This window comes from Microchirus variegatus (assembly GCF_963457635.1).
Source record: "Microchirus variegatus genome assembly, chromosome: 13".
Taxonomy (NCBI): Eukaryota; Metazoa; Chordata; class Actinopteri; order Pleuronectiformes; family Soleidae; genus Microchirus; species Microchirus variegatus.
This window is the reverse complement of record NC_139814.1, coordinates 8,046,361-8,070,218: the sequence shown is the minus strand read 5'-3', so window position 1 is coordinate 8,070,218 and position 23,858 is coordinate 8,046,361. Positions and strand designations below refer to the sequence as shown.

Genomic DNA, 23,858 nt, shown 5'->3' with positions numbered 1-23,858 from the left:
GAAAATTTGTTTTTTTGTCTTTTTCTGGAGACAAAACTTTGTGCATGTTTGTGTCCAGTTACTACTTAGGCATTTCTCCACAGGCTACGGCAGAGAAACATAGAGAAAAGTATTTCTATGAGGTTTATATAGATTATTGATACAAAAATAATACATGCACATGCAGCCCTGTCGCATGTTCAATAAGGTAAACTCTACCACCAAGTAGTTTCGTTCCACTATGATTCGTGCCATGGACATGGAAACTAATGTATTCTCCTTGTACTTTTATAAGTAATTAGAACAGAAAATATGTCATGTATAGGGCTGTAAAGACCAAGTCGACTGGTTGATTAATTGGTTGACAAGTTCTGGCGCGACCAAAATTGTGATTGTTTTTTTCTTTTTTTATGGTGAATTTCATTAGGAGGAAAGTACCAAGTGCTAATGGGGGTGTTTTAGAGCACCTGTGTTTCACAGCTAACAGCGTGTCATCAGAGAAAACCCCCATTGTTTCTCACTATTTTGGTTTAGTCCAACCCAGTGGGTTGTTGTCGCTCCATGGCTAATGAGAGACAGACTGACGTTGCCATTAATTAGACCTGAATTTTGAGCTTTTCATTTTAGGCGACAGTCAGTCCTCCTGTCGCATCCATGTCAAAGACATTAGCAGTGTGGCAGCATTTTTCAAAAGTAGATGACGGTAAAAAGTGGAATGCAAACTTTGCTTTTCACAGCTTTCCTGCGAATATGGCATATCATTTGAAAACCGTAAGCTCAGGGTGCTCCATCCGTTTTGAGTATGAACATATCAGAATTGGCATATTTCAATGCTTAAGTCTACTAATCGTTGATTGGTTTTATAACTGCAGGCGCACCGACCCGCAACAGTGGCAGCATCATAATAGTCTATTTGTGTCTCGGCCACGAAGCTGAGATCCTATGTTCAGTCTGGCCAAATAATCTAAATATTCCTCAATAGTTATTGTGCTCATTACTATTACTTGACATAGTACATTATTTTCGGATATCACAGGCTATGGTATTGCGCAGATGCAGGTAATGCAAAACGCTGTCAGCGCCGTCAGACTCTCACTTTAGTCGACCAAGAGTTTCTTTGGTTGAGTACAGCTCTCGTCATGTATACATGCCAATGTGAAAATTCTAATCCAATACAGGCCATTCAACAAATTTGATTCCGAATGAGAGGGCTGGTTTTTGCTGATCATCATTCTTATAAGCGATCCGATCACGACCTCCTGGTTTGGTGCCATCACGTCTGATCCACGTAAACTGGACGTATTTCCATTTGTTACCGCAGCATTTTCATTCCCAAAAAGAATAATTGACAGACATGAAAGTCACAGACGTGGAAGAGACGGAAAATGAGACGGATGGTGGTCAGTGAGTGTAGGCGCAGACATGTGCGCCGTTTGTTTAGTATGAAAGCAGAAGTGAAGCTTCTTCTTCTCTGGAGAATTAGACAATTCGGCATGTCAAGTACATTCCAACAGAATGTTTGATGCATGTCTACACAACCAATCGTTTTTATTTTGCGTCCATGTAAACAATGGAATTGTAATTTCCAATTGGAACAAATCTTTTCGGTACGGTCAACATTACTGGATCGGAAACAAAAATGTTAAATCTGATACAATCCAAAAAAATCATATATTGCATTCTTCGGGCACAATCCTTGGACTGATAAAAGCTTGTTATGCTGTGCCAAATAACGGTAAGACAATTCATGATGAAATATCTGCATAACCCCTTTTACGTGGATGAAAGCCACCGCATAACTAGACTTTACATTGCAGGTAGATAAAAGAAATCACACTTTTTTTTGTTTTCGTTTGTTTGCCTTTCTTCGCCTTTGATCACAACATTTAGAGAACCACTTTACTGCTGATCAGCCATACATGGAGCTCTGCTGCCATTCAGCAAATAAAACAAATGAGAAGCAACTGCGTGTTACTTTAAACAGGAATCAAATTCAAGGCAGACTTATGGAACCTGATATATAACATGATGAGCAGTAAATTATAAAATATAGTATCAATGAAAAGTGACACGATACACAACAAAAGTAGCGATATTTAACGATTATTTTCATAATCGATTAATCTGTCGATTATTTTCTCAATGAATCGATGAATCGGTTGGTCCAGAAAATGTTAAAAAAACATTGATCAGTGTTTGTCAAACCTGAAAATGACGATGTTCTTGAATGTCTTGTTTTGTCCACAAACCAAAATGATTCAGTTTTAATGATTTCTTTGTTATGTGGAGCAAAGACTAAGAAATGATTCACATTTAACAAGCCGAAACAATCAGAAATCTTGTTTTAATCATGAAAAAAGCTTCAAACCAAATAATTGGCGATTAATTTAGTAATCGATTAATAATCGATTCATCGATTAATCGTTTCAGCTCTAACCAAAAGCCACATGAAGCTCTGCATAGACTTTAAATGAAAAGTGAAAGACATATTGCCAAGGCTGCTTCTCATGTCTAACTATCCGTTTATTAAAGGAATATTAACCTTTTTTCTTTTATTCATCATCATACCTCCTTTAATATCAATGACAGTTAAAAGACATGTCATTGCATCTGCTGGAAAGAGTTAAAGTAGAGCACTGATCTTTATTAGCTTGAACACTGACATGCAGCATGTAGTATTCACATAAACATCTGTATTTTACTTAACACACACTAATTAGTAATAGTAAATTTGACCTCTGCATTTAACCCATCCTTATCACACACCAGTAGTGAACACACACGGTGGGCACAAGAGCAGTAGGCAGCACTCATCTGTGCCCGGGGGAACAATGGGAGATCGGGTGCATTGCACCTTGCCAAAATCGTAGAAATCTGCATAAATATGTGATTCCTGCAGGTCTTCTACTGGTCTGAGCTACGAGGGAATCATAAATCAAAATATATGTGTATATATATATATATATATATACACACATATACATGTATATATATACACATATACACACATATATACATACATATGTACACATACATATATACATACATATGTACACATACATATATACATACATATGTACACATACATATGTACATACACATACAAATATACATACATGCATACATTTATATACATACATATACACATATATATACATACATACATAGATACATACATATACATATACATATACATACATACATATATATTATATACATACATACACATATATATACATACATACATATATATAAGTATATGTATTATACATACATATATATAAGTATATGTATTATACTATGTACAATGTATATATAATCTTATGATACACAGCTACAGTGGTGCAATTCTGGATGTGGATTATTTTCAAATTCTCTTCTGGCTCGAACAGCACTGCAGCATATCAGTAATCTTTAATTAATAATCCCAGAGGCGCGGCACTAAAGAATCAACCATATATAATCCTTAAACAAAGTAAACTAAGCAGCAGGTGCAATTAAAAGTCACAGAGCCGCTTTAGCGAGACATAAACAAATGAAAGCACATCATGTAATGTATGGTGAGACATGGGTAATGGCTAATGGCAGTGTTGACTATGTAGCTTTACAACTGAAGAAAAGTGTTCTCACTTATAGTCGAGCAGCAAGATATAACATTTCAATATGACATTGCATGTTTATATTAAATAAATAAGCGTCAGCACATTTGCTGGCTCACTTTTGCACTGACACAATCTACAATAATAAATCTGCGCTCACATTAAATTTGAAATATGCTGCCATCATGATTTAACACCTGTTCCACTGCAGGTTAACTGTGCAGGTGTAAAATTTTATAACAGTCAAGAGTATAATTGCTTTAACTTTATATTCCATCTCTGCAGTCAAGAGTCATGGGAGGCAATTCTAAATACAACATCATTCTATAAACCTAATAAGGACATGATTTTATTTTAGTTTGCCCACTAAGTGTGTGTATTTTCTACTCCAGTAATTATCTGAAAACTATTTATACTTAACTATTACATTATCATGTAGTGGCCACGTCTACTGTTTATATAAAACAAAACTGAACCTAAAAACACCTTGATTTTTTTTGTGGTATTATTTTATAACTCAACCTGCTTTTATATGGAAACATCATCATATCTACAAGGCAGTTTTAATCGTACATACTGTTTGCACTGCATTGCTCTTATCAGCTGATGTTCCACAGAAATGGTTTTTACAAGCCCAACCGACCTCTTAAATGTCAAGAACCAGGTTTGCCGGAAGAAGCTGATTACTTCCATTTTCATTAAGCCCGTTATCTGGATATATTGACTTCTTCTCCATGTGAAATTTCCTTCTGACGTTTCAATTTTCACATTCATCCTTGTGTTGATGATTACTGTTTTTATTCTCAGTCTTATGCTAACGGATAAAAGGTGAACAAAAACAACTCAGTACAGAATGAAAAAAAAAACCTCCAAGGTCAACTCCAATGACTAGGAAGAAGAGAATGTAGAGAAAACGGTATGAGCATTTTGCTTTCTCTCTCTCTCACACACACACACGCTTTTACCTAAACCTTTAACACAGTCTCTTAGCGGTCTACCAACTGTAGGAAGTTATCGACAGGCCTAAATCTTCTCAAAATAGTGGTTATAAACCAAAATGTATCGTCGCAATAGACAGAAATGTACAAGACGCACACAACACAAATGATGGATTCATTGTATGCTGCAGGGACGCAAGGAAGCTGGTGATGCAACTGAAGAGTGGACACATTCAGGTACAACAGAGTGAAAGTCTGTGTTGCAGATATTGTTCAGTGTGAAAAACCCCTCCTGAGTTACAAATACTCTAGGTCTACGTATGTCCTAAAAGCCTATTATTGACTTTATTGGCAATATACACTATTATTGACTATGTGTTGATTTTTTCAGTTTATGTCTACTTTGCAAATCAAGGTCAAGCTGTACAAAATGTAAAGGAACAATATATATATATATATATATATATATATATATATATATTTTTTTTTTAAGAAATCTAATTAAATAAATATGAAGTAGTTCATGACCAATGACGGCACACATTCAACAAGGTGCACAACCTGCTATGTTCCCTTACAGTATGGTTGAAAAGGAAGGTAAACTGAGGGGGCGCTTCAACCTTTAACCCCAGATCTTATCAATTCCACTCTGAAAGGTCATCTGTCTATGAAGGTTTTAGAGTGCAGCATGCCGTTTCCTGGGCTCCACATGGTTGGAGTGCCTTTTAAGGCTCTTGATAAATAATTCAACAGCTGAGGCTGAGCAATATTTGAAGAGAGGGCTATGTTTCTAGCTTCATGAAGCCTGTTCCTTATAAAGTAATAACAACTATGCATACCTGGCTGAAGCTAAGAACTTGACCTAAAACTGATTTTTCACCTCAGTGAGCAGGTCAATTTCAATATAAATACTGAATCAATAAGTTCCTTTGGAATAATCGTACAATCACAGGTGAGCATCTTCATCTCGCCATCTATAAAAATATTATTAAGGAAGTGCACATACCCAGAGGTAGTAAGTGAACTGCAGGGCAAAGATCGCGATGCCCTCATTGTCAAAAGAGCCAGCGACAGAACGGGAGATGTAGCCAGGGACAATGGCGATGAAGCAGGCTGCCAGCAGCCCTGCGCCCTGGTTCCACAGCTCCCGGGTCAGCAGGAAGGTGGAGATGGCGGTCAGACCGCTGAACACGGGTGCCAGAAAGACACACACGTCCCGGATATGGACGGTGATGTGGAGCAGGTTAAGCATGTAGTGGATGAGGCCTGCGGTCACCATTAACCCTGGATAGACCTGGAGGAGGGAGAGAGAGAGAGTGGGTTGTGAGAGGAGAAACAGAAAAGTAGGTGAGACTGAGTGTCACACAAGAGCAGTGGTGGGTGAGTGAAGGAGACGGGGCATCATGAAATTCAGCATGAGGAAACTCGAATTACCACCTCACAGCTTCTGCCAACCAAACTCGACTGCAGTTACAGTATATCCATCTCTGTGCAGAGCTATGAAAACAGTATGGAGAGAAAAAGTTTGAGACTGAGAGGTATTTGTGTTATTTGTATTTTGTTATAATTCGACAAATACAGAAGGCACTTGGACAATCAGCAATGGCGGATTATGATGTATTAATTGGGCAATTATTACAAATTACACATATTTCTTCTTGAAAATTGTTAAGATAATAAAGCTTGATTTTGCTCATTCAAAAGTGAATTTTCTCCAGTTTTTGATGACCTGATTTAAGCATTTAATATTTATGCTAAAGATTTTTATTGAAAATATTTCGTATAATTGCACTGCAGCGTAGACAAAATATGTCAGTTGAAGAGACAGACCATTAGTGTTGCTCACTAACTGGCAAGTGAAGTTGAGGATTTTTTTGTTGTGTGTTAGCATTAAACATTTATATTTTATCAGATGGAGGAAAGCATGAAAATCTATGGGCCAATTATCAGCCATCGACTGCCCTGATTTCTAAAAATCAACATCAGCCGCAGAAAAAACAATATTGGTCGACTACGCTTGGACAGCTGGAGCCTCTCAGGTTTCCCCATCACCTCTAAAATGTAATAATTTCTTTCGTGAGCTATAATCAACACTGACAGAACATTTCATCATTATCCATTCTTTACTTTTTGAGTCACGCTGCTCACAGACAGAAAAGCAGACACAGACAGAAATGGGCAAAAACAAAACATCCTTGGCAGAAACGTTGAATGCTCCAGTTCCGTGTGTGTGTGCGAGGTGATGGTAACCTTGACTATTGATCTTCATACGCGTTCATATCCACCCGAGTCTGTGTTCAGACAACCCGAAAAAAAGAAATATTTTCAACCATACCAGCCTTTTTGTGATTGTGTAAATGGGTTATCAAAAACTGTTGTCATGAGTGTTTTTTTCCAACACAAAGTTGAGAATAATTTAAGCCTCACCGGAGCTACCAGGGACTGAGCAGACGAGGCCTCTTAGCCCCGTCTCGTCTTAACATGAGAGCAGATCCAATTAGGGCCCTGTGAACTACACAGGCTGTCTGAAGTGAAAGGCTAGGCTATGTTTAACGTGTGAGAGTGAGGTCCCTGATGTTGGTTTGCTGTAGCCTCGATCCATGCACTTTGTCTCGCCCCTAATAAAGTCAGGTTTCCTCATCTCTAATTAGCCGGTGCCTACGAGACCTAAACTTCATCAACCAATCTTCTTCAATGAAAATCAACTTTGTCTTGCCTGTTGGCTCTGAGGATTGGACTCCATCTAATGGAGCTATAGCCTGCCATTTAGAAAACGACTCATGTAATTATTAGCCACTCTGAACTCTGTGGTGGGACCAAGGCTCCCTAATTCTTCTAGAGAAGATCTTACGAGTCATGAATCATCATAATAAAGAACATTTTGCACTGATGAAGATAAAACTATGTGCATCATTTATTAATTCAACACTAGTCCACAAATTGGCATTCGAGAAAGCAAAACATTTCTTATTCATCATGAAAATATTATCAACGAGAACTGACAAAAGCTGTTAGCAGAAATGCTCTTGACTCATTGTCCTGATGACAACAAAGAGTGGTTATGGCAGCGTTCTGTTATGGACTGTCACATTAGAGAACCTTTCATTCCTTATCTTTGGCTCGCGACGACGAGCAACTGACAGTAGTTCTCCAGGGAATGGAGGGTGGGATGAAAATAAAAAGGGAGAGAGCAGCTGGACTGGTCCAGACAGTACGCTATTGGACTGTCATAATAACTGATATTGGCTCGTCTGTCTTTTAAACGGTGTGACCCATCCAAGTGCTTAGAGACTTGATGCCGTCATACACAATTAATGAGGACTGTCGGCATTATCTGACTGATTTTGAATAAAAAAATAGAAGGTGGGTGAAAAGATGAGGGCGAGAGCATGAGAAAGGACAGAGGGACAAACGGAAAGGCGGATACAGACAGTAGAGGAGAGATGATGAAAGATAAAGGCAAAGAGTAAGAGAAATGACTTTTAAAGGTCAAAAAGGGAGACGGGTGTGTTAAACAGAATACAGGTGGGTAAAAGGTCGAGTGCAACAGATGAGTCTTGATCACCGCCCTTAGAGCAAAGGTGGTTTTATGAATTTCACCTGGAGTTAGAAGGGGTCACAGACCACCACTCACTATGAGAGTGGAGACTGGCACTGGTGAAATGTCAAGCTTAGTAAACAAACAAAGACAAGTGAAGCTTATAATTATTTCTCCTTTCCCAGGTTTTCCAAATAAAGGCTGTGGATTACAACAGCATTATGGGTAGTGGAACAGACTGTACCAATCTGAGACCAAACACAGTGCTTGTCCTCACCACTTCGGGTTTTAAAAGCACAAGCCTGATGCAAGTAAGACCCTTCACACATTCATTTTATGATTTCAAATGCCGTGTGGGAGTGAGCTAAATGTCCTTCTTCCCCAGAGCCTGTTTATGCTTAGAAAATGCTGTAGCTCTGTCATGCAAACAAGTGTGACTATGACAATTTGCAAACACAGTAAAAGACTGTGGCTACTGTGGTGCATCTGAGCAAGCTATCAGATTATTGTGGCTTCATGTCAGTCACATCAAAATGTCATGTCAATCTCAGCCTTTCAGGTAAGGACCTGAACATGATGTGGCTCCATCAATTTCCTGGAGGGAGCTTGCCATTTTTTGCATAGATTTGCATGTTAGACGAAGACGTTTGCCTCAAGTACAACCAAAAGACTGACCCCACCCACACCTGCTATTGAAATTTGCAAGGCAGAAAGCGACTTGCCATCTGGCACGACACTTCAGCTGTCTGTTACAACACATCTAACCCCTTCAAGAATATTCAATACGTTCTCATTCAACGAAAAACTAACTGTATAAGTTCTTTCATAAAAACTTTTGACTTTCTGACCTTTTCTGTACCCACCTGCTTCAAATTAACACCTGTCCCACACTAGAAGACTTTAAATATTGAATTTTGTTTGATCTTTGTAAGCGATTTTCAATTTTGAATCTTGAGATCGCACAGACTCGACGATTCAGTCAAGACACAGGACCACATACTTGGTGTTTAACCAAGCAATTTCAGGGAGGAGATTACAGGGAATTGTAATATGATGTAACGTCAGTGGCATCAGTATAGCTTAATATCTGTTGTGAGTGAGATGTTTTGTGCTGAGAAATGCAAAAAACTGTGGATGAAGTCATGGCTGAGAAGACGGGATCGACTTGGATTGTACAAGTTACGGCGCTTTTCCACCGGCTCAAGTGTTTCCACTAGCATAGTACGTGGTACCAGGTACTATTTTTAGTACCTGCTCTGGCGAGGTTCCAAGCTAGCTGAGCAGGTACTATTCGCTGATTAGTCAAAACTTCCGGCCACTGATTGGCCTGAAGTGTCGTCACTGGGTGCGTCACCGAACACTACAACAGTGTCGGGATAAGCTAAAAAGTTAGAGTGACTACCGTACGTCTTCTCAAACTTTTCTGTATGCCTCTTGTATCCTTTTCTGGCGATCTTCTCTTCCACGAATGATCAAAAGCCACAGACCGAGCAGCAAGTACAGAACCACTTCCACGTCCTCCATTGTTTGTTTGTTGTGGGCGTCTCGCTTATAAGACGTCACAGCAGTTCGCGCATGCGCGCTGTAGCCGTGTCGTGATGACCCCGCACAGGTTACTTAGGAACTTTTTTGTTGTCGAAACACAACCAAACCGTGCCAAGCCGTGCCATGTCGCGGCGTGCCAGTGGAAACGCGCCATTACAAAAAGTATGCAACATCCGTTTCCCGTTCAACTCACTCTCCTTGGTTCTGCTCATGCTGTGGTCAATGTTCAGTCGATAATATCAAACATGTTTGATACTTTGAAATCAGGAAGACTGATGCGTCTGATGACAATCAGTTGTTAAAATCATGTCTGTTAACCCCTCACAATAATTCAGCCAGATAATCTGTTCAAATCAGCCTAAAATTGGAAGGCACCCACGATAGTCAGAAGGGCCAGATCGGGACTGAAATCTGGCCAATTATCCTGAGAAAAGGTCACAAATATAAAGAACAGCAGCAGCTCAAGTCTGCAACTCAAACAGTAGCAAATAGTTTTTTATTGAAGAGTATTTACAGCAGCCACACTGTTGCACTGGGGATAGACACAAATGAGATAAGAATGTTAATAGCCGTGGTAAAAAAGTATCAGCCATTACAATGATGGCTTTTAAACAACGTTGGAGATCTATGGCAAAGATAAAAATTGTTACAATTATCTTTAGTTACATACGGCACTCGACTTCACGATTCACTGTCGTCCTTTCCTTGTCTATATCGACAGGAAAATGTCAAATATCATCTAACGATACCATATGTCTGTGTCTCATTTGTGTTCAACATATCCCAACAGTGTCATCCATTAGCATGCAGAAGGACATTTGTTTAATGGCAAATAAAAGAGGTGATGAATAACCGGCACTACTGTGGACACGTCCATCCAAATAAAAGCACATGTTGCAAGGACAACATGACCTCCATTAGTATTTTGTAAATGCATACTCATATCCTGAGACATACCCTAGGGACAGGAGAATCACTCCACAAATTATACCTCCTGAATTCACTTTGCTCATGCTCCCAACTGCTTAACATTTCACTTCTACATCAAGGGCATCAAAAATCAAATGAATGGATAATGTGACTCCTTAAAATTGGCTTTGTGTTAAAGTTATTGATCTTGAATTTTATTTTAAGCAGCCTAAGATAAAAGCAGATTTTCAGTCGTTTACAGACATGATCATAATGTTTAATCAGAGAAAAGCATAAGAAAAGCTTCTAAACCTCTGTAGCGTACCTCTGTAAAAAAAGCAGGTCAACACTCACAATAGCAGACTAAAGCAGTTTCCATCGAGTGGAACGTTATGGTTTGGTTTGGTACATTGCAGAATATCAAACTTTATTTTTCATTCTTGGGAGCATGAGCCTCATTATGTCCTCTATTGATATCAGTCTCAGCTTGAGGATAGTCTGCCAGCAAATTAAAACATTTCAAGTAATGGAAACTTGAAGATCTAATTACTTTTAATTGAAACGAAATTTGAGTTTGGAGATATTTAAGTAGGCAACTTTATTCCTAAAGGTGTTTCACCTCTCTGACTGAGAATCTTCACAATGAGTTAACAGGATATCTGTGCAACTGTCACTGCCACGTGCGTTAAACTCTTCTTCCCTGACCCTCTTTTTGGAGTCCCTGCTCGAAAAAATGACATGCCCAAACTAAATAGAGTAAATCTCTGCAGTTACAAGCTCTATGTGGATTAGATGACACTTGTGAGATTCCACCAGAGGTGTACGTTTCACTGTAGATGCCGCTGTGTCAGAGTAAATGTACATGGAACACAGCATAAATTAAGGATTTTTTTCTCTCGCCTAAAAAAATATTGCATTTTAAAGCAAATATCCCCTTTAAAATATGCAGTGGGAGCTTAAAAACACATGGAGGTTGTGTAACAACTTGTGGACATGAGCTGTGCAAAGTCTGATGCTGCTGAAGTGAATCAGAGTAAAATGACAGAGGTTTTAGTAAAGAGATTCTCGCGTTTGGCACCATCTGTACCATTTGAGATTTCTTAGGTACCAAATTATTTAATATCGTCACCCTGTTAAAATAATCGCCAAACTAATTTTTTCAAGTTTTTCAAGAAACACAAAAAACTTCACACACTTGACATAGGCCATTATCTCAAAACGGGTAAAATCACATGATCTGATCAACTGAGGATGTCGCCGATTTTACCATAGGTGGCCGGTGATTTAGACAAAAAAAAAATGTTGAGCAAAAAAATGACTTAGGCTTTGATTGTGATGATTATTTTTAACAGTGTGACGATATGAAAGCAAATGTGTCCCATTATCCAAATTAAAATGAATTTACGGAAATGCTTTTTAATTTTCAACTTCAAGACTGCTTATTCTGTGCCTTAATTAAAAGAAAATGCAAACAGGAATGCTTTTTTTCTTTGTTTTCATGCTCGCCACAAAAAGTGTCCCAAAATTCAAATGACTTGGCAATACCGAGCGGCGCAGGAGAGTGACGTCACAGGCCGCTCGCCTTCTTCGTCCAAGTGTGCTGAGCATACATCTATAAAGGGTAGATGTCTTACGGCAGAGTGTCGAAGGTCCGACTCCGCATTGGTCAGCAGCGCGGATGACACATCTACCCTTTATATATCTATGGTGCAGAGTAGGTACTATGTGTGATGTCGCCAGACGGCTCGGCGACTGATTGGCCAGAGTGCCGTCACAGGAAGAAAAGTTTTACACAACTGTAGCTCAGTTAAAACTACTTAACAATCCAAAAAATATGAGTTGTTTGGGGACAGCACTGCTGATTGCGACCGGCTGCATAGACGCTATGTGTTTGTGTAACACTGAGTCTGCGCTCCGGAGAACTCAAGTATAGGGCAAAACATTGCCGAACTGTAGATCAGTTAAAACTACTTCAACAATCCTAAAATGTGGGTTAATCTCCGACAATTACCAGGGAAATGTCTGACATCTCAATATTTACGTCTGGTCCAAGATGGTCCTCCACTCGTTTGTGTGGGTGTGTGTAGTACAGCCAGAAGAAAACGAGCGGCCAGTGACGTCACTCTCCTGCGCCGCTCTGTATTGCCAACCCATTTAAATTATGAGACACTTTTTGCAGCGAGCATGAAAACGAAAAAGCATTTCTCCGTTTGCTTTTTCTTTTTATAAGGCACAAAATAAGCAGTTTTGAAGTTGAAAATGAAAATGCATTTTGAAATATTAATTAATTTTGAAAAAGCATTTCTGCTAATGCATTTTAACTTTCAAATTTGACATTTCAAATTGGATTTTGTTACAGGACAAGTGCAGACGACAATGCACTGTGCAGCCAAGGAATCTTGCAAATGTCATGAAAATTAACTAAGAAGTGTGCGCCTTCCAATTCCGATTATCAGTATAATCATGAGGCTCAGCTTCCACCCTGTGGGTACAAGGTCTTACTCGAATATCAATGTACTGTAACAGGACCAGCACATCCATTATTATAAGCCAAGCCTGTCATATGCAATTACCAGTAGCTGATGGTAATTGCTTATGACGGATGAATGCTGATGGATGGGTTTTGGATTCAAATGCCTTGGGTTTCCTGTTCACAAGTGAATACCATATTCTAACATCAGCATGTAGAGTATAGCTAGAGTTTAAGCTGTGCACCATCTGCTCGGTGCTGGAATGATAACTGTATCTGAAAGCAATGCACAGCATTACCACGCCTTCCTGTTCCAGCTATACAGAAGAGATTTCATATCACCCGGAAGGACAGCGCATACACAACACAAAAATAATAAGAAAAAAAGAGTGAAAAGAAAAAGAGTTGTGTTATAGGCAACGCCTGGCGCTATGCTTTCTCTGATGGACCCAGTAATGAAACATGTTGGGAGACATTTCTGCATTTATCTGACACCAAGGGCCCGGATTATGTGGTCCTGATGCTCCATTAGCTGGTGCAATTACAGCACAAGAGTGCAACTCTGGTGGGTCCATGAAGCTTGGTTAAGAGAAAAGAAGGCAGGTGGAGCTGTTAAAGAGGAGAGGGAGATGGATAGGCCAGAGGTACTCACACAGACCTCTCTGTTCACAGGAGACGGCGCTGAGAAGATGAGGCTGGGGGTAAACATGAACCCAGGAGGGGAGGGAGGGAAATGAGAGCTAACGTGCAGGAAATCAACCCATTGTTTTTTCTGTTTTTTTAACAGAAACGACTCAATGTTTCACAATAGACGTAGCTGCAGGTAAACAGTGACACCAAGCCAGGCAGCCAAGAGAAATGGTATCACTGCAAAAAAGGAACTGTTCTCCAGTACTTTCAGTATTAGCAAATATTACCTCCTTGGAAATGGCCATAGAGCATCAAACTGTTTTCCATGACCATAATTATTTAACACCTGGCTAGACAACTGTCTGCATGGTTGTTTTTGGGGGGTAATGGCAGGCATAAGCAGCTTAATAGGATATAAAGTGCAAATCAAAGCGTCGTTTAATGCCCGTCTATACTTACTGATGGACTGATGGCAGCAGTTGGTATAGTAGCATTATATAAAGCTGCTCTAGCATCACGTGGAAATGAGACTACAGTTTTGAATTCTTGCTTTGGAGATTTTTATAAAACTTTTACCATCCATGCTTTTTGTGCTTTTCTACCAGTTCACCATGCCAATGTACTTTCAACATTTTTTTGAGGAACCCCAAAGCATTCCCATGACGGTGTGTGTAATCCCTGCAGCCTGCTCCGAGTCATTATGACTCTGTCTAAAGGGACATGTGAAGGAGGCTTCCTGATCAGATTCCAAATTCAGCCAAAGTAGCCTTTTCCTTCTTATTTACTTGTCAGGAATGGTTCATAATCAGCCCAAACATGTTATATTATGATGCAAAACTAACCACTTCACACTCCAAGTGACACACTGATTAAGCCAACAGCTGTAGACCATCAGAAAAAATTAGCAATGCAATTTTGAGATGATCAAATTGGGAACTCTCCGTGTCTGAGCTCTGCCTCATTAAAAAGCATACAGAACACATTGTGGCAAATAAGTTTTATATGTCCCCTACAAGACGCCGAGAGAGACACTGTCCAGGAAGCTGCACTGCTCCTCATCAGTCAGCAGCAGCCTCGTTTTCAGCTCCTTTGCATAAGCCTTCAGGGACAGGACAAGTACTGCAGTGCACTTTTTCCCTCCTTTTTGTAAAAGTGCAAATCACCCTCGTGCCCAATTTCAGCCTATTCCAACTGAAGAAAACTTCATTCTTATTCTCATGTATTATCTTAATCTCTATGACGGAGTTTGCGTCTCACTTAAGACACCATGGAAATGATGAACAATAAAAATCAGTGACTGCATTAAAAACTTACTGTGCCACCAACGATCCGACCCAAGGGGTACCAGGCCCTTTCGTCGAACCAGTTGAGGAACTCGTAGAAGCCATTTGTGGTGAGATGGTGTGTTGATCTGTAGTTGAACCTGAGACAACAGAAGAGAAAAGAGAGGCTGAGTACATCGTCAAATAACACCAACGCAGAGAAAGGAATACCATTTATTTCCATTTATAGACCATACTTTAGTGTAGCTATTGATAGAGGAAGCGAATCTTTAGAGAAGAATGGGTTATTTTTTTCCATATTTACAGAAGACAGGATGAGCAGGTATTCTGCACAGACTTTGTAGCGTTAGAATATGGCAGATAACGCCTCTATTCTCCGTGTGAGCTTCTGAGCTCAAGCCAACAACTCCAACACATATTGTGACATTTTTTTCAGAACAAAGCCCTTTATTGTAAAGATAATTCCAACTGCAACCACTTGCTTACTTGTGCTGAGATGACAAAGACATAAAAATGGGTCTGGTGTTTGAACGTCAGACTCGTCTTTTAGCAAGCTGCTCTGAAAAAAGGGGGAGAGGGAAAAAAAAAACACCCCAAGAACACAAAAATAAATACAAGGAGCATCACTGCAAACAGGCCTCGATTCACACTGTAGCTGTGGTAAGCTGAGGGGGTTGGAGCACTGTCAAGAAGCAGAACGAAAGAGCTGACAGTGTTGAAAGGACTGCTGCCAAAGAGGATGAAGCAAGCGTTTAGTAAATTTTCTGAGGTATTTTTCACTACACAGTTTCATTAATGTGGGATGCTTTATGGTATGTTCAGAGATCCACACACAAGACACCTGAAGCAGAGAAAACAGAACACAGCAGAGCAGTTTGTGTTGTGTCAAACAGCCGCGTGACTAATTACTTTTTTAACCATTTAATATTGTCAATTAGAAAAAAGTAATAAATACATTCAGTGAAGTATTGCAATATTTGACAGGGCGATATAATTATATGTATAATATAATCGCTTTTGAGACACCAAGTAAAGGTGGGTCAAAAATATCGATTTGGTGAATGACTGATTCTGATGCCGTCGCCCTTCCATGTGCAATCTGATCAATACAACAGCGCAAATACCAATATTTTAATGAACAAATGAAGGTGCCCACAGTCCCTAAAGTTGTTCTGATGTTCTGGTTCTGTTCTGTTCTGGTGTTTGTACACTTCTGTAACATTTGACACACTTCTCTACTTGATGCAGCGGCACTGCTCAAATGAATGAGGTATATTTGTCTCCGTCATCATCACAGAGGATCACAACAGAGAGTACAGAGAACTAATTCAGAACTTTGTGGACTCGTCTCTGCAGAGCCGCCTTCAGATCAATGTGGGGAAAGGAACTGGAGGTGGATTTCCGCAGGAGATGACAAAACTCTCCTCCAACACCAGTGAACATCCAGGAAATGGACATTGAGATGGTAATACCTGGGTGTTCACATAAACAATAAACTGGACTGGATTATGCTGCTGCACTTTATAGGAAGGGGCAGCGCAGACTCTACCTGTTAAAGCCATCATCTTGTTTGGAAAATCTCTCCCACCGTCTGCAGGACAGCATCACAGCACTGGGCAGTTCCTTCAGTAACTGAAACATCCTACATGTCTGAAGGAGCGTTATCACAAGTCGTTCCTCCTTAGACTGTACTGTACAACAAGCACTGCTCTCAGTAGACCACACTACAACAGGTCACTCATCCCACGTGCAATATGCTGTAATTTTACAAAGTGCAATATACATATAGACAATCCAATGTTCAAAATAGGTTTATACTGTAAATATCAAGCCCATACTGTATATATTCTGGAAACTGTCTATAGTGTACGTTCTCTTTTTTTTTTTTACTTTTTGTGGTCGTATTGTTAAATCTTTCTGTATTGTATTTCTTGGAAATAAATATGTTCATTATTTATTATCTTAATCTTTACCGTCCTTGCTGCAGTAACAACGTCAATTTCCCCACTGTGGTACTAATAAAAGACTATCTTATCTTATAAATGCTCGTGCAGACTGGTCATGTTAGAATCATTTATTGGCACTACACGTTCGCAAAGACGGTAAATGGTTTCATGCAAATTTTTATAATATATTGTAACTTAAACATCACAAAAATATCTTATCGAGGTGTCTGGCAATTCATACCCTTACTGTCAATCAAACAATGGTAAGGTTACAATAATTAGGTTTCCATTAAAATGGATCGCAAATTTTCCAAATTCTACATCCTTTATTCATAACATTGGCTTCCATTGAACTAATTCAGATTCACCTTTTGTCAATGCGCCACCTTTTCTCTCTCCCTCAAACGTTTCATACTCTAAAGCAACATTTCAAGACACTTTCATGGGTTTCCATTCAGGTCTTTTCATGCCCAAATCAAAAATATGCGTTTAAAAAGGGGTGAAGGAGACCCATCTATTGAGTGGCCTATCATGCTACCAAATACTAAAGAACCATTTACATGCATAGCAGATGTGATGCAGCAATAGTGGGTGGAGAAGTCTCACTCTGCTGATGTGGTGAATTTGCATTTACGTAGCGCTTCTATTCATCTGGCCCCCGCAACAGACACTACTCTCTTTTGACACCAATGCAAAAATCATGTTAAAACATGACAGCGTCTACAGGCACAAAAGTACAGTCAATTGCTCAGCAACAAACCCTCAGACACTACAAGAGGCTTTTGCCCACAGCACACCATGTGGGTAAAGACTCATGAAGACAGAAGTAGGTAACAGCTGCCATTACAGCTTATATCTGCAAAGACATGGTCCCAGTTGATGGATAACAGAAGTAATAATATGCATTTTGAGATTCTGGTCATCTGTATTAGTTAAGGGAAAACGTATGCATCAGAAACTGCACATAAAAACAATTAATTCTAAATTAGGAAATGTTATAACATTCCACAAATGTCATCAAAGTCTTTAGTACACAATAATACTGGACCAACACATAACCTGTTTGGAAGAGGTAATTATGAACAAATACATTTTATTTAATATTGCGGCAATTAAGGCTACGGTTACAGTAATTATGGGCTAAAAGTGCAAACACAGACACAGCGCAAAAACAACTTAATGGCCTCAGAAAATAAGCAGGTGAGACACGTCTACCAGCTGCCCCAACCAAATCACTCTCACAGCTGGAGATTCAGCAGGCAATTATTAAGTTTATGGCTGAAAGTGTGTGTTTGTATGTGTCTGAATGCAAGTCGGATAATGTGCGAGGCAGCGGCGACGTCGTCACAGACTGCCTCCGAGTGTGGGCCGCTTAGACTCATGATTAGGACTGTGTGTTGGAAAAAAAAAAATGCTGGCATGAGCTGAAGCTCATTAATCATCATAAGGTGCTTGGTTTTCTGCAGCCTCCACACTGCACCTGCAACTAGACCCACCTCCTTCTCACAAGTTTCCCCATCGTGACTCTGGTTTCCAGGCAGCGCATGGTGACGAGCCAATTCGAAGCCAATACGTTTTACATAACTAAGTTCATAAACACATATGTATGCAGGGTTTTTTCTAAACCAGGTAATGCACCCTGTTACTTTTCTCATGTGCCCTCTTACCAAAATGCCAACTGAGCACTGGATGCTATTTATTGCTACTTTACACTGACATTACCGGTGCTGGACAGTCACGATTTTCACTGTTCCCAATCCTTAGGGTAGATCTGTGTTCGTCTTTGTGTCTGTGCAGGGGGTGGAGTGAGCTGCCTGCCAAACAGCAAGACACCAAAAACAGTAAATACTATAGACTACATTTCATAAAGTGTTATTCAAATGTTAGTGACGATTCAAGCACACTTTAACACACATTCATACATCCCCTCTGTATCTCACACCTATTGCTTAACACTCTCATTCCTACACTGCTAGGGACAGTTCTAGGTATCTTGCCCAAAGCCACACGTGGGCAGGGAGAATGAGAAATCAAACATTCCAATTAGTACCTGACCCACTTCTTCAAGTCCTGAGCTTCAACAGCCCCAGATGGTGGCAGTCCGAACAAGGAGGATTTTCAGTACATTTCCTTACAATATAAGGTGTGTAAGTGTAAGAAAGAACAACGCTACACAGAAGCAGCCAAGCGTGAGAAAGCTAAACCACAGAGGAGCTTTAGGTCAGGACGAACTGACCAGCCAACACTTCCGCATCATTCTAGAACACTGAGGCGGAAACAGGGCAAATGCAAACAAAACATGATAAAAGACAACTCTGCACACTGGCAATCTTTACTCATAAACCTATTTTCCAATGATCTCATGGACAGCCAAGCTGAGTGCTTTATCGCTGGGCCCTTGTCACTTTGATGGTGGATAATGTAGCTCTGCCACAGCCACATTTGCAATTTAATGCATAGCTGCCAATGTGGTCTCAAGCGACAAGGCATATGATGGCTGGTGAGTGAGGCCAGTGCAGCACATCCTACAACTGGCTACTGAGCTTCAATGTAAGCAACAGACCCCTAACAACAACAAATTGTTTAATCCTGGATTAATATCCAAGATTGGAGCAAAATAGCAACTCCTCAGACAAGATCTCAAACCAAAAATGACAATAAAGAGTGGCATAATCTGTTTTGATTCCCCTGGACTCCCTGCTGACATCATAATTAATTTTAATCAAGGTCCGTTTCACTGATTAGCAGATTCTTGTTGAGACAGGGCTATCATCAGCAGCATGACTAAGTGGGCTCCATTGGTGTTTACAAGCCAGTGATGCCTCATTCTGTACTGACTACATAATCAGATGCATCATTGCTTTTCCCCCACTGGTTCTCAATACGGTGAATGTTTTGGTTCCAGGGGTGTAATCACCACCCTGACTAATTAAGTCACCTCTGTTCAAATTCTGAGGCCATTTTCTACACGGACACAGAACTTTGTCTTTACCGTCTTCTTTTTTTTCGTTCTTAAATAGTTTTCCTGTAAACACAGCATTGTTTCTAGAATTGTATTCATACACTCGAAACGCTGCAGTGCAGAAGTCAAGCTTGCATGTGACGCCCTAACACTGCCACAGAAACGTGGAGCAGGTGCAGAGCTTGTGCATGGTGTACAAACCATTTTTTAATAAAGCTTTATTTAAACAATCACAGAAGGAATTAAATAAGCCAAGGGGAGAAAGGAAATAAAACAAACACACTCTAGACGACCACCTCAATGAGAAAAATGGCAATTATGTTGGCAGGAATTTCGTTTTCTGATATCAGAGGAATTGGTAATTTTTACATCATTATTCTCATTTTCATTTGAAAAACATATTTAAAATGATTACTGTGTGATAATTGTACAGATCTGTGAGAAACAAAGATGCCCTCTTCAGTCTATAATAAGATGTGTATAGGTCAAGACAATAATTAATCTACAATGATATTTTGACACAATTTGGCTTTAATAAATATTGCACCTTCTGTGATTCATATTGGTTGTAAACACAAAACTATAAGGGCAGTGGTTGATTTCTTTTTTTCAGGTATTTTAGAACTCCCAAAATGCAAGTTCTGTGTGGTTTACAAGCAAAAAAAAAAAAGCTTTTCTGGATTCTCCTACACGCATTCTCTTGTGTACTGGCCCTGAATTAATAACCTGTAAACTAAAGCCTGACGAAGGAAAGTGAGGGAATATGAGTTCCACACATTGAGACATCCATCAGACAGCGCTGATCATCTCCAAAGTGTCAGGCTATTGTGTTTTCCAAAAGTAGCAATCTCAGTGGCCTGTAATGAAAGGAGCACAACACGTGACATTGAATCAAAGGCTGTGCCATAACAAGATGGGTTTGAGCAAGGATGGGTGACATCAGTTGCCTTGCCCTGGAATAACATCCACTGGCTCACTCTAAAGAAAAAAAAGTAATAGTTTGTGTCCAGAACCACTCGACAAGGAGAGGCATGCATCACCTTCTTTAAAAGGTGGATGTGGACAAGTCTGTGCATATGGTAGCAGATTCTGTGGATGCACAAAGGCAATGTTGTGTAAAAGCAGCCAGATAAGACTTGCTGAACACAAAGTTAATTATTGGCTGTAATTAGTGTCCCACCACAATATGAAGTGGGCTCAGTGTGGCTCTGTCTTAGTTGATATTAAGTTGTTTATGCAAACCACAGAGGCACAAAATGCATAAATATAATTAGGAAATAAGTACTAAATGTGGAGCCAATTACTCTGCCAGGTCAACCATTTCCAAAAATACCAAATAGGAAAAAATATAATTATCCCGATTCCAGTGAGCCGATACTGTGGTGAACAATATTCCAAATAACCAGTGCAGAACTCCACTTTTAAGATAACACAGTCCATAGATAACTGTTGTGCCTTTGGAAAGTAGGTGCAACACTCACCAAGAAGATGTTTAATATAACATTTGTCATAAATGCTTAGTTGATTGATCGAATAGAGACGCAGAAATGAATCTGTAATAGAGCTACACGATGATCAATAGAGAAAATAAGCAATTATCCATGCTTGAACTGAACAGTTTCAGTTGTTTGCTCAGAAGTGAATAGTTAATTTACGATTAGTCAAAGAGCAAAAACGTTTAATAGTGAAGCACACATTATAATGAAGTGCTGAGTTTGAGGTCATGTCGCAGTCCATGAAAGCTCTTCAACAAAAGCAGACAGTAGAAGAGGCAGCATGTAGAGCAATCTTCTCTACCCTATACTGCTTGTAGATTCAATGAATACAGCAGAGGTATTTTAAATGTAATAGAAATAAAGGCAATATTAGCAACAACAAAACAAAAATCAACACAAATTCTGAGCACATTAGTGGGTTGATTAAATATGATTTGAAAATATCGATTTGAAGCAAAAATGAGCTTCCTTCTAATCTGAACTTTTCAGAATTAACCAGCTGGCAATAGCAACACCAACAGATGGTCTGTGTTTTTCTGTGTCTGAATGGGTCTCATAAGATCATTGTGTCAATACGTAATCAGCCAAATTCCTGCCTGTTCAAACTAATGAATGAAAGTTGAAAAATGCCACTGCGTCTTAAAGCAAAGAGACATAATGGCATAAATATTGACGTGCCCAAGGGAATAACTTCATTACACATTACTCTAGCTCTAACTGGGAACATTAGTCACTGAATAGCTATAAACTAGCATTGTTTATTGGCACCAATCGCTTCTCATTTTCCCAGCGAAAGTAAAGATTCAAACATAACAGTTTGGGCATTTCAAATTGCTGTTCAGAGCAGAGGTTTTCTATTGTGCTATTCTCTCCATCTGTGTGTGTTGTGTCTCTTACTATCACAGTTTCAGTCTGGGGGGAGAGAGAAGGGAAGATAATTTTAATGTTCTTATGAGTTTTGTAATAGTAGCCACCCAATGAGTTCCATATATCCCAATTTTTTCGTGATTAAAAGCAGGTGAAGAATCACAGAAGTAGAACTGTGTGGAAACAACTCAGTAATACCTATCACAGACACTAACCGTGTGGGTCTAATAGAACAATCAATCTTACATAAGGCTATTTCCCTCGCCAAGTCAGAAAAGATGATTGCACAAGCTATTAGTGCAGCATATACATGTTCAAGGATGCCGAGTGATCGTTGATGTAGTTTTAGTTGTAAAACAGAGTTTAAAGAGAGCATGTAAAACAAAGGCAATTTCACTCATTAATATTCCGTATTCAGTGAACAGGACCTGTGAAGCTGTAAAAAGGTTTTGTCACAAATTCAGAACATTGAACTTAGTTTCCTTTGTTCTACAATGTTATAACATGAAATCTAGGGCCCCGACTGGTTGGTGGTTGACAAAAAAAACTACTGTGGTTTTTAAAAGCTGGTTAAAGACAGAAAATGGTGCCTGTGGAGCAGAGACATTTAAAGAGGGTAATTTGGCCCAGCTGAATCATTTCACACCCCATAGCTTCCCCCAGTTTAAAAAATATACTACTACAAACACATATTTGTTCTAAACAATCAATGTTGCTACCGTGTTCCATCGTATCTCTAGGATGGGAAGATGGTGAAGAAGAATGTGCCTGGTCAACTGAGTCCAACTGGGGCCAATTGAGATGAACCTACAGCCACAACATTTTCTGTGCAGTGGTGAAACCTAAAGAACAACTGATTTCACGATGACTGTAACCACTGCAAATGTGTACAGGTGAGTACGAACACAGTGATATTTGAGAAGTGAAATAAAGTTTATATGATTTACAGAAAGGGTGCAAGAATTAAAAGAAAAAAATTATGCATCCTCCTTTTGCAGAAATAACAGCCTCTAAACGCTTCCTATAGCTTCCAATTAGTCTGGATTCTGGCAGAAGGTAATTTGGACCATTCTTCTTTAAACATCTCCAGTTCAGTCAGGTTTGATGGTTTCCAAGCATGGAAAGCCCGCTTTAAATCACACCACACATTTTCAATAATATTCAGGTCTGGGGACTTCGGGCCTTAACTAGAACTGTGCCTGTGGTCTTCACATTCCTCACAATGTTCCTCACAGTTGAAACTGAGAGCTTAAATCTCTGAGATAGCTTTCTGTATCCTTCCCCTAAACCATGATGTTGAACAATCATTGTTTTCAGGTCATTTGAGAGTTGTTTTGAGGCTCCCATGTTGCCACTCTTCAGAGAAGATGCAAAGAGGAGAAACATTTACAATTGGCTTCCTTAAATACACTTTCTCAAGATTGGATTCACCCGTCAAGGGTCACTGAGGTTACCAAACCAATTTTGAGTTCCAAAAATTTGTGCTAAAGGTATTGAAATCAATAAAACGACAACACTTATGCACATGCCTAATTTTGTTTAAATAATTCTTGCACACTTTCTGTAAATCATATAAACTTTATTTCACTTCTCAAATATCACTGTGTTTGTCTCCGAAATGATATATTTAAATGAAATGTCTTATCCAAACAGCCAATGATTTTTAAAGGAAAATCATGAACATTTACAGGGGTGC

At 39.4% G+C, this 23,858-nt stretch overlaps 1 protein-coding gene across 1 annotated transcript in view; it reads right to left on the bottom strand.

Annotated features, from left to right (window-relative positions):
- LOC310935751 (dolichyl-diphosphooligosaccharide--protein glycosyltransferase subunit STT3B) overlaps positions 1-23,858 on the bottom strand; it is an 87,777-nt gene that overhangs the window by 33,246 nt on the left and 30,673 nt on the right. The window contains exons 2-3 of the mRNA XM_083899691.1: positions 14,923-15,031; positions 5,523-5,810 (exon numbers count right to left, since the gene is read on the bottom strand). Of these exons, the coding sequence (XP_083755817.1) occupies positions 5,523-5,810; positions 14,923-15,031 (397 nt within the window). The remainder of the gene's footprint in view (positions 1-5,522; positions 5,811-14,922; positions 15,032-23,858) is intronic.